Source organism: Odontomachus brunneus, unplaced genomic scaffold, assembly GCF_010583005.1.
Source record: "Odontomachus brunneus isolate Ranch 3 - 2012 unplaced genomic scaffold, Obru_v1 Obru_scaffold_049, whole genome shotgun sequence".
Lineage (NCBI taxonomy): Eukaryota > Metazoa > Arthropoda > Insecta > Hymenoptera > Formicidae > Odontomachus > Odontomachus brunneus.
Window position 1 is genome coordinate 221,291 of NW_022639499.1, and position 12,325 is coordinate 233,615.

The 12,325-nt window shown below is 38.5% G+C and overlaps 2 protein-coding genes across 4 annotated transcripts in view; both read right to left on the bottom strand.

Annotated features, from left to right (window-relative positions):
* The window catches only part of LOC116845169, a 2,676-nt gene extending 1,166 nt beyond the window's left edge, over positions 1 to 1,510 (bottom strand). Inside the window, exons 1-3 of the mRNA XM_032817560.1 lie at positions 1,363 to 1,510; positions 1,072 to 1,253; positions 325 to 989 (exon numbers count right to left, since the gene is read on the bottom strand). Coding sequence (XP_032673451.1) covers positions 325 to 989; positions 1,072 to 1,105 — 699 coding nt within the window. The 5' untranslated portion in view covers positions 1,106 to 1,253; positions 1,363 to 1,510. The remainder of the gene's footprint in view (positions 1 to 324; positions 990 to 1,071; positions 1,254 to 1,362) is intronic.
* Positions 1,511 to 2,347: 837 nt separating this feature from the next.
* LOC116845168 lies at positions 2,348 to 5,889 on the bottom strand. 3 transcript variants are annotated; one of them, XM_032817557.1, is made up of 4 exons: positions 5,498 to 5,889; positions 5,252 to 5,424; positions 3,880 to 4,538; positions 2,348 to 2,745 (listed from the first exon to the last, which is right to left on the bottom strand). In XM_032817557.1, the coding sequence occupies exons 2-4, from the start codon at positions 5,283 to 5,285 to the stop codon at positions 2,512 to 2,514; spliced, it is 927 nt and encodes a 308-aa protein (XP_032673448.1). In that variant the 5' UTR covers positions 5,286 to 5,424; positions 5,498 to 5,889; the 3' UTR covers positions 2,348 to 2,511. The 3 variants fall into 3 exon arrangements, with proteins under 3 accessions (XP_032673448.1, XP_032673450.1, XP_032673449.1); XM_032817559.1 differs by lacking the exon at positions 5,498 to 5,889 and having other exon boundaries at positions 3,880 to 4,621; positions 5,252 to 5,400; XM_032817558.1 differs by lacking the exon at positions 5,498 to 5,889 and having other exon boundaries at positions 3,880 to 4,624; positions 5,252 to 5,400.
* Positions 5,890 to 12,325: the final 6,436 nt, after the last annotated feature.

The window sequence follows — 12,325 nt, forward strand, 5'->3', positions numbered from 1 at the left end:
ACATAATATATTACTACATGAAATACATATATTCTACGCTAAAAGTTTGAATATATTTGTATTTGAAGACCAAAACAATAAGAATGTGCGCCCAGGAACTAGGTACATGCCGGGAAGTTGACTTTGACCTTAACTCTCTCTATTGATCGATCTACCGCGTACTCTTAGACAGTTACTTGATTACGATTAAACTGTTGAACAAGCGAAGCAAAGGAATCGATGCAACGGCCAACGTCGACAGCTGTTGACGTAGTCGAGTCGTGCGAATCGAAATTCCTCCGTTCCAATGACCACGAGGGCCTAAGTGCATTCGTCGATACGTACCGGCTTCGCGGTGACATTCGATGTTATGAAGTCGATCCATAAGCTCCTTCCAAAAATATAACTTTTCTGCGACTGACACTCGTTCACACGTCTTTGTTTACTAATATGGAACGATTCGTTCTCGTTCAACCTGTACCTATGATTCGCAATTAAGGAGATCAGCTTGAAACTTTTTCTATTGTACATCACATCTTGATTGAGTTTGTAAAGTGTCGGGCATTGGCCGATAATAGTGTTCTCCGTCGCGTTGAATACGAATTCCTTTTTCTTGAGGTTAACACCAACGCTCAGCTGATCCCCGATGAACTGGTATATTTCCAATAACGCCTCCTTGTTTGTCACGTTTTCCGTCAAGAACTGATAATCCGTTACTCCCTTAAAATCGAAGCTCATTCGGTAACGTATCCGGTTGAATTGAAGGGATGACGGTGTGAAAACGTTATTGTCCACCATGTGTATGGGGTCAGTACTCGGTGAATAAGAAATGGTCTTCGGGATGTGACATTTTAGATTCTCATTTTCATGCGGCTGACACTTCAGGTTGAACTCCAGGCCGGCGTTGCTCTCCTTATTGTCTGTTTTTGAGTGGTTGTTTAATAACGTGTCTATCCGCACGTGGAATATGTACGTGGGCGTATGGTTGCTTTCATTCTGTGCGACATAGCCTGAAAAAAGTCCGAGCATGACGTTACTCGTTGCAATGAGACCGTACCGAGGTTTAACCGAGTAATGGAACGCTCAACTGACCTAGGAAAAACGGTATCATGGGTAAAATTAGCATGATGATCCACTGATTATTGAATAATCCTGGTGTCTTTGTCAGAGGTTGCTTCCGCGAGATCGATCTATCTTCGTGACTTCAGTTTTCGTATAAGGTCACGTGCAACGTGCAATATTCTGTAGACGCTGAAGAATGCGCGTTCGACGAGCTGCAAACGAAAGCAGAATTTTAGAAATGAAATTCGGACGGCGGTCGATGCAAGAGAGCGCAAAAGAGCGAACCGATCCTTTGTTTATTGAAAAGAAGAACTTTCTCACCTTGTATATTGCTTTCGCGTGTCATATGGTAGGAACGTGTGCGCCGCAGAAACAGCTTGCGAACGCTTGGAGTCGCGAATATTTATATTACAAACCGCGCAACTGAATAGCGATGATCATTTTTTTCCGGACAAAACGTCTTTCGAATCATCTTTCAGCTTACAATAGAAACTAACATATATCTGAATATTTGTCAACACAGCAAAAACTAGACGACAGTCAAACCGTTAAACATCCAAAATTTGCGAAATCTCACTTGCACTTGTGGAAGATACAGAAAAGGTGTATTTATAGAAACTTCGGTAGTCTCTACAGGGTATAGAAATAAATTAACGGGTATGTTAAAAATCATTTATTTCGTTAGTTTTATCAATGGTAAAAAGAAACCAATATTTGTAAAAAGGAACTTTTGCATACAGTTCGTACGCAACATTGTTCGGAGCGAGAAAAGAAATAAACAATCTTGTAAGAAATTCTGTTAACAGAATCAATATCACTTATTACTTATTGAGCCTTCTGCGATCACACCCGCCACGATGGGTTTCAAAAAGATCCTGGATGGAAAGTCTTCTAGGGGCAGTACTGATTTTAAAAAGACTTCAACGCTCTCCACAGCATTACCAATTAGAGTAATATTCTGGTCGTACAACTTAAAAGTGTTCTGTGTTTTGGACTGGAAATTGTACTTGGATAACGTCATAAGACTTTGTGACGTATTTATAGAAAATACTGTGCCTACGTGCAGTTTCGAATTGTTCAGACAAAGATACGTGAAATTATGTTTTCACATTGCCATGATCTTTCATGACAGGACATACGCAAAAAATTGAAGAAGATGCATTCCTAACTGACGCACATACAATTTTGTAAAATTATTACGACATAATCTCGTTTCACTTTACCTGAAAAATTCAAGAATACTCACTACGCAACCCGAAGTTGCACTTTCGGTAGTCTCTACAGGGTATAGAAATAAATAAACGTGTATGTTAAAAATCATTTATTCCGTCACACAGTTTTGTCAATGGTAAAAAGTAACCAATATTTGTAAAAAGGAACTTTTGCATACAGTTCGTACGCAACATTGTTTGGAGCGAGAAAAGAAATAAACAATCTTGTAAGAAATTCTGTTAACAGAATCAATGTCACTTATTGAGAATCAATATTACTTATTGAGCCTTCTGCGATCACACCCGCCACGATGGGTTTCAAAAAGATCCTGGATGGAAAGTCTTCTGGGGGCAGTATTGATTTTAAAAAGACTTCAACGCTCTCCACAGCATTACCAATTAGAGTCATATTCTGGTCGTACAACTTAAAAGTGTTCTGTGTTTTGGACTGGAAATTGTGCTTGGATAACGTCATAAGACTGTGTGACGATATCTGCAACAAACAAATGCGATTGTACATCGGTTTGATATAATAACTCGAAATATTTGCTTCCGTCATACGTCGCGTTAACACGCTTCCGAAAGAAAAACAGACGTGGACGTTGTCATAGAATTTTTTGTTGGCCGTGCTTAATATTATGACAATTAATATTAATTAATTATATAGTAATTAATGTATATAGTAATTATATAGTAATTAATGTATATAATAATTATATAGTAATTAATGTATATAGTAATTATATAGTAATTAATGTATATAGTAATTATATAGTAATTAATGTATATAGTAATTATATAGTAATTAATGTATATAGTAATTATATAGTAATTAATGTATATAGTAATTATATAGTAATTAATGTATATAGTAATTATATAGTAATTAATGTATATAGTAATTATATAGTAATTAATGTATATAGTAATTATATAGTAATTAATGTATATAGTAATTATATAGTAATTAATGTATATAGTAATTATATAGTAATTAATGTATATAGTAATTATATAGTAATTAATGTATATAGTAATTATATAGTAATTAATGTATATAGTAATTATATAGTAATTAATGTATATAGTAATTATATAGTAATTAATGTATATAGTAATTATATAGTAATTAATGTATATAGTAATTATATAGTAATTAATGTATATAGTAATTATATAGTAATTAATGTATATAGTAATTATATAGTAATTAATGTATATAGTAATTATATAGTAATTAATGTATATAGTAATTATATAGTAATTAATGTATATAGTAATTATATAGTAATTAATGTATATAGTAATTATAGTAATTAATGTATATAGTAATTAATGTATATAGTAATTATAGTAATTAATGTATATAGTAATTATATAGTAATTAATGTATATAGTAATTATATAGTAATTAATGTATATAGTAATTAATGTCGCAATATAATTATACGTTTTCAACTACTCCATAATAATCGAGATGTCAATTTACGGTTAATTATCTTCAGCCGCGATAATTAATCCAGCGCAGGTGGAGATCACCGCGGCTGTCAAAACACTGTTTCGCAATGCTTGACGGAGTAGTTCGGGTCGCAGACACGTTAATTCGGTAAATCAACGAGATACTCACTATTTCCTCGCTGATATCATTGGGGATAAATTCGCTCCAAAAATTATTGCCGAACATGTAACTGGACGTCGTTTCACAAAATGGCGCATATCTTTCTTTGGAGATATATATTGTTTCTTTTTCTTCGAAGAAATAATTTTCGTGCGTCAGAGTCACGTTTTCGTGCAGTATGCGTGTCTGGTTCTTAATTCTCATATGACTGACCTCGAAATTCGTGGAACACTTGCCAATAACTGATTGTTCTATCGACTCGAACGTCAAGTATTCCTTGGAAACATCCAATTCGACACCGACGCTGAACTGACTGCCTAAGAGACGGTACATGTTCAACATAAAATCCATGGTGTTATCGTCCGTTCTCTCGACGGCATAATCGGTCACGCCATTGTCGTTGAATCTAATTTGGAAGAGGTTTTTCTTATAGGAGTCGTCGATGTTCACCAGAGTTGGCATTTTCGACGGATACTGCTTGTGCTTCTCTTTACGGCATAACAGTGCGTTTAGCTGGTATGTGCGGCACTTGAATTCGATCGTCACTGTGCGTCTGTTTGGTGGAGGGTTCATCTGGTTGTTCAGGATAGCTGTAGTCGCCAGTTGTGCTACAAACGTGTATTCGGGACTCACGTCCTCGTAGTAGGGGGGTGAGGGCACATTAACGACTGCAAAAGATCGATCGTAACGATATTTATAACATAATTTTGCCTTTAACAAAAATCCTCTTGTATACGGCCTCAAAAGGGTTCTTCTGAAATCGAGAGAAAAAGCAAGCACAATATTCGTGAATCTCGTCTTTCATCTAGACTTGCAAAGGATGCAAGTCTCGTATTTGACAGAAATTTCTTTTAGCGAAGAGGACAAGTAAAGAGTCTGCTTCAAATGAACATATTCCTCTTGCTTCAAAAGGAAAAAAGTAAAATAATATTTAGTAGATCACCAAGTAATATTTCATCTTATTAGGAGATATATAGAGAAGGAATACTCTTTATGTAAATGCCCTTGTCAGGCAATAGAAACAGGAATTCGGATTAGTCAATTATTTCTATTCCCTGTTTCTATTGACTAATGTCTGTTTCTATTGTTTGTAGCGTGGCATTGTGCAAGGACTTTAAGAGTTTCCTCTTAGAACATGAAATAACAGGTAACAGCCCTTTGTAACTAGAATTCTTTTCTTAAGTGTTAGAAAATTTTTCTCTTGGCTGTAGAAAAATCCTCTCGAGAGGCCATGCAGAAGAGAAAGAATGAAATATATATATGTATTTTTTTTTTCAACAAACGAGATTGTCCTTTTAATATTCCTGTCTTTTCCCTTTCCTTTCTTTCAGCCTTAATATTTCGTTTTTTCGTGACAGAATTGATTGATGACTCGACTAACCTAAGAAAAACGGTATCACGTAATAAGACAGCATGTTGCCTGCTCTGTCGACTGCTCGTTAAGAAAACTTAGTCACTGTTTCGCAATTGCCTTCACGTCTCCACACGTGGATCTTCAGGGATCGATGAGTTAGACGGACAAGATGTATATAACGACACGTTTACACGTGGGTCCTGCAAACGTGTGTACAAAATATTACGCTCGCGTGCGCCACGTAGCTTCACAAGGACAAAATATCCCACTTACCCCGAGCACCATGTACACAAGCCTAGTCGGAACTGAGCCCCGCGCGTTTGATCGCGATCTCTCACTCGATCACACCCGTCCCGAAGGCGCACGTTGAACTCCCGTAGGAAACGGTCCGCAGTCCGCGTCCGTTGTCGCGCAAACTATCCCGGCTTATGAAGGACACTAACGCAAACAACTAGCGCCAATCGCACATAACCGATTGTAGCCAAGCCTACTGAGAAGATGGCCTTGGTCTAACAATCGGTCTTCTTGATCTTCCCTCTCTCCAAGTACATACAATAACGCGCTTTGCTTCGCCGTTAAACTTTATACCTGCCGCGGGAGACCCTTCAGGTGACATAATAGAACGCTGTCGGAACGTGGCAAGAGGAAGCTGCTCCTCTCCTCGTTGCCGTCTCAGTTTTACTCGCGTCACTTGCGTGCAATCGCTGTCGTCACAATCACACGTCGGATTGTTATTGTTAGTTCGAGGGTTTTTCCCCCGCGTCAATTTCATCGAGGCGTCGCGACAGTTAGGCCCATATCAATAGTTGTTTCTTGAAACTACTCAAAAAGGTGATACTCAGATCCCATTTTTAAAGCTTAGGACTTAATTAGAATCGATGTAATCTCTCTAAAGTATAAGGATGTTATAAAATGAGTCTTAATCGACCGATATAACCGAAAACAAAGCGATTCGAATGAGACACGCGTGTCTAAGGCCGTATTAATAGTCGTTATTTGATGTTTGTCTCATGTGTAAACACTCAGATTTTTATTCAGAATTAAAACTAAGTTTTCCAGTTGAATTATATGATGAGATACTCAGATTGGAGTTCAGAGATAGATGAGAGTTTTCCGATTGAATCACGATTACATTTATAACAGCTCTGTTCTTTTAACTAAGCTGTCTGAACTGGTAGTAAGTTCCTGAGTAGAAATTTATCTAGTTTCTGACCGGTAACTGTCCAGGAATTTCTGATAACTAGCTAGTCAGTTAGTCAGCTAGTCAGTTTTTAGCTAGTTTTTTAGCTAAAAACTGACTGGTTTGGTCGACGCTCACTTCGTCAAAAACTGGACAGTTGAACTAGACAGTTTCAGATCAGTTTTTAACTAGATTTTTATCAGTGTCTGTTTATTAGCAGTTTCTAAGCAGTTTTTTACTAGTTTCTATATAATTTTTTACTATTTTATAATTTTTTTTATCGGTTTCTGATCAGTATCTATTTTTTCAGTTTATTAATAGTTATAAATAATTTAACTATATATGTATCGAAACAATAATTTTATTAAAATTAAATTTTTATAATTTTTATTTAAAAAATTTTTTTCATTTTTAATATAATATTTTATTTTATTTTGGCCAGAAACTATCTCAAAAGAATTCGTCAGTAATTTCCGATTTTTTGCTGAACAGAAAGTGCATAACATTTCCTTACTATTTTACTTGTATAGTTTCTGACAAATAACTGAAATACTGAACCTAAAATACTGAACAGTATTTTCAGAGTTTTTACTGGGCAGAAATTATCCAATATTTATTTACTATTTTTCTTGCATAACTTCTGACAAAAAACTACCCAAGAAATACTGAACAGTATTTTCAGAGTTTTTACTGGGCAGAAATTATCCAATATTTATTTACTATTTTTCTTGCATAACTTCTGACAAAAAACTACCCAAGAAATACTGAACAGTATTTTCAGAGTTTTTACTGGGCAGAAATTATCCAATATTTATTTACTATTTTTCTTGCATAACTTCTGACAAAAAACTACCCAAGAAATACTGAACAGTATTTTCAGAGTTTTTAATGGACAGAAACTGTTCAGTATTTATTTACTATTTTTTCAAGTCTAGTTTCTGATTAATAATTGGTCATGAAAAAATAGCCAGTATTTTCTGCCAAGTTTCAAAACTGGTACAGTAACTGTCTAATTAATTCCAGCCAGTAAAAACTGTCTAGTTATTGGCCAGTAATCAGTTATTCCCTGAGATGTTTCTACTTGGGTTAGAGCGAGACGCATGTATTTTTTGTTTCACTCTAACTTGTCGCACCAATCTGCACCAGTTCAAGCAGTTCACCTAAAAAGAACAGACCTATTGTCACGCATACCATATAATTCAACTGGAAAACCTTAGTTTTAATTCTAAGTAAAAATCTGAGTGTTTACACGTCAAACATCAAATAACGACTATTAATACGGCCTTAGACACGTGTCTCGTTCGAATCGCTTTGTTTTCGGTCATATCGGTCGATTAAAACTCATTTTATAACATCCTTATACCTTAGAGAAATTACATCGAAATTCTAATCAAGTCCTAAGATGGGAGTTAGCCAACTTGCTTAAGACTTAGGGTTTGGGACAGCGCGAAAAACGCTTAGGGCTGGAAATACATCACAATGCAGAACTTAAAGCACAAAGTTTAGGACTTAAAACATCTATTGTAGAATGGATCTAATCGGCTGAACGCGCGGGTCTTTCGATCAGTCGCTGATCTTTCGCGCAATTTGCTCGCCAGAGCGAAATGAGTATAGCCATCTCCTGGTGCGGCTCGCGAACTAAAAATACCAAACGCGTTTTCCTACGGTCGGTGATGGCTTTCTCGCGAGCGAATCATGACCATCAGATGTGCCTACGTAGGTAATATTGTAAAAGGAATCAATTTTTTATTGTTTTTTTTTTCTAAAGAAAGACAGAGCTTCTTCGATTGATATTAAATTTATAATGAAATGGAGAAAGAAAGCTGATAAAAATTTATGCAGACCTTTATAGATCTTCTCCTCTACTCGGTTATCGATTAATCGATCGTCTCGACGAATTATTTAAATAAGGGGGATTACATAAATGGCCCGTCAGATATCCCGTCACACTTGGTAAGCCCGATGATGAGGGCTGCGACAGCCGGTTTGAAAATATCTCGAAAAAAGTGATTCCCAAATCGCTGAGTGTGGATTGTGACTCTTGAGAGCTCACAGAAACTTCCGAAGGATATTTTGCACGTAAAAATTCCCGTGTCGGCCGTAAACGCATACCTAACGCGGGGAACTGGAATCGATAAATGAAATGGAGATAATGGCTCTTGCGTAACATTTTCTCGACCAGTTTTGTCGTGCCTGGCACCGGTTAATAAAGGAACACGGTTGTATTTATTATATTCCTCTTTACTCTCTACACGACGTTCGCGTCTAATTCAAGAATAATGCAAAATCATTCGTTCATGAGTAATTCCACCCACGCAGCATTAAAGTCAACGTTATTATCACTGAAAGATCGCTATAATATTTCAATAAATTAAATTCTTTTGCACATGTGAGAATACGTTGCAGTGATTCTCTCTATCGCGGAGATCAGCATGTTTATATCACTAAGACGTTAGAAGTATAGTTATATTTTGGGTAGACGTTGAGATGAGAGATATCAATTTAACCACAAGGCGATCTTCAACCAAGAAAGAAAATCAAGCAAGAAAATCTTGTATTAATGTTCGGGTTTAAGGTTTATTAAAAGGTCGCCTCCCTCATCTGCTCAACCCCGCACTCCCCCTAATTCTCCAGCACGGAGTTAAGGTTTATTAAAATCAACCAAGAAAATCTTGTATTAATGTTCGGGTTTAAGGTTTATTAAAAGTGTCGAGAAGCATACACACAACATTTTAAGATCATTAACGTCGTTGTCATCTTTGACGACATAATCGAAAGTCTCTCGTGTTTCGTGTTGGTGTAATATTTTTGGTGTTATATGCAATATATGTCTTATTCAATCAAGAGAGATCGACGTGGCGATTAAGACGGTCTCCTTCGAGATTGCGATGTGCCTAAAAATAATCATAAAGGATCTCCTGCTCCTGGACGACGTGCGAATTGGATAACACGTTCCGCGCCTCGAATCCGGACGATTTTCACGTCCGATGTTGTGAACCATCGCTGTAATGGTGATCGTGCGGAACGAATACCGCCTTCTTGAAATCGCACACGTCGTTTGCATATCGTCGAAGATGACAGATTACCACACTCGCCAAAGGCGATTAAACTGGTTTCCAGTACATCTCCTTGTCTGGGGGATCTGCGTCGTAATTATCGGTCTGAACGGCCGGCAGAGAAGTGCGCGAGCGTCCTGATTTCGGCATTCGTGCGTTCCCGCGAACGCTCGAGTTTATATTCACGCGCAATCGCAAGCGCAGAGAGCGAAGCGACGTTGAGCTGATGAGCAAACTCGACCTGGGGAAGTGACACCGGCGCCAAGATTTACAAACGCGCGATAGCCGTTGTTTGTCTCTCACGCGTCGGTCTACTTATCAAAGATCATCGTTTTTCTCTCAGCCAGGCCGGCAATTCAAGCGTCCACGTCTGACGCGCAGTTATTCCAATGACGTAGGCGAGCTCACGATTCCGCGCTTACTACTGTGCTGTTAGGCGTGCCGGAGCCGATTCACGCTCTCCTGTCTCTTCTGCGAGATTGTGCGCTCTCTTAAAATGAATCAGTCAAACATCACTGAAAACAGTGAATATACGAGGGTAGTTCCAGAAGTACCCGACCTGACGTATAGATGACGGTTGTTGTTTGAAAAAAATCACTATGGCCGAAAGCATCAACCTTATAAAGCTGAAGTTTGAAGTTTTAAGACGCTACGTTGTTTAGTATTAGTTTGGCAGCCATCAATAGTGAACGCTCTCAGTACATTTGTAAACATGGAGAAAATTGGTCATCGTTATATGATACAATATTTTCATTTGAAAGGTCTCAGTCCAACCAATATCAAAACTGAGCTAGATTCTACTCTGGGGGAGTCTGCTCCCTCGTTTACAACAATAAAATATTGGGTGGCAGAGTTTAAAAGAGGCCGTAAGAGCTGCCAAGACGAACATCGCAGTGGTCGACCAAATGAAGTGACCACGCCAGAAATGGTGACGAAAATCCACAAAATGGTATTGGATGACCGTCGACTGAAAGTGCGCGAGTTAGCTGACATGGTAGGCATATCAAAAAGTGCTGTACATCGCATATTGACTGAAAATTTGGACATGAAAAAGCTGTGCGCACGATGGGTGCCGCGTTTGCTCACAATTGAACAAAAACAGCGTCGTGAGGATGTTTCAATCGAGTGTTTGGCGATGTTTCGCAGTAATAAGGCCGAGTTTTTGCGTCGATTCATAACCATGGATGAAACATGGGTTCATCATTTCACACCTGAGACGAAAGAACAGTCGAAACAATGGACTGGAAGGGGAGAATCGGCTCCGAAAAAGGCGAAGACAACTCCATCGGCTGGCAAGGTTATGGCGTCAGTTTTTTGGGATGTGCGTGGGATAATTTTCATTGATTATCTTCAAAAAGGAGAAACAATCAACGGCGAGTATTATGCGAACTTATTGCAGCGTTTGAGTGATGAAATCAAGAAAAAACGTCCGCATTTGGCGAAAAAGAAAGTGTTTCATCATGACAATGCACCGGCTCACACGTCCGTTATTGCGATGGCCAAAATCAATGAGTTAAAGTTCGAATTGCTTTCTCACGCATCCTATTCACCAGATTTAGCCCCCTCAGATTATTATCTATTTCCAAACTTGAAAAAATGGCTTGGTGGTAAAAGATTTGCTAACAATGAAGAGGTGGAGTCTGCGGTTGATGGCTATTTTGAGGAACTCGATGGTTCTCACTATAAACATGGTATCGAAGCTATTTGAACATCGCTGGGAAAAGTGTATCGAGCTAAAAGGGGACTATGTTGAGAAATAAAGATATATTTTTTCAAAATTGTTGTGTTTTCTTTGTTAGGCCGGGTACTTCTGGGACTACCCTCGTGCACTGATTGCAGTTATAAGTATAGCATTGAAAGTGCTCAGCGCTATACTCATAACTGATATCAGTAACTGATTCACTTCAAGAGAGTGCATCGCAGATATTATGAGAATGACTCCCGTGCGACTCGGCATCGCGCAGACCAGCAGCCATTACCTGCGAGAACGCCGCGAGATTCCGCCTCGTCATCGTGTTAACGGGAGACACGCTGCGGACAAGCCCGCAGTGAAATTTATCAGGCGCAATTGCGCCCGAAGCGGGTCGGGGAAAACCCACGGTGTGTGTTCGCAGCGCTATTCCCATAAGCCCGCAGCAGAGCAGCCTTTAATCCCCACCTGGTCTCGCGGCACGATCTGATCCCCGTCAGGGTCACAGCAGAGCGAGGCGCATGCCACGTCTCGCCCCGGCTGCATTTCTGTTTTTGCGACGCGCTTTACAACCGTGATTAATGAATGGGCAAGGAGAGAGAGAGAGAGAGAAAGAGAGAGAGAGAGAGAGAGAGAGAGAGAGACAGGGTAGAAAATCGTAAAAACATTGTTGCAATTAGATGCGCGAGCACGAAGGACACGCGACTTACAAGGAATTGCCGCAGACCCGAACTAATCGATTCGTGGAGAAACCTCGCGGTTCAAAGTAACTTGGAATATGAATAGTCCGTCATTTGAGTTTAATGACACATAACAGCAATTCATAATGTGGGCGTAAATATCTCTCAGTGTATACTCAAAGAAAAACACGGTAATTTGATTCTGTATACTCGGAAGCTCGAGTTGTAATTAACGTTTTATTCCAGTAATACACTCGACATGAGTGTTTGAGAATGTTTGTCGTACTGAGCCAGTTAAGAGGTTGTAAAGACGACGTCTTTTCTTCCTGATTTGCTTGATAAAAACCATTTGCGTTGAAAATCTGATGAAAATGATTGCGTTTAAAGTCTGATAAAAAAAAGTCCAATCGTACGTCTCCTCCAATTCGATATAATCGCGACAAAATTTCGATGAAATCCGCAACGTGCTCTCTCTGTACTTTCCAATAGAAAATT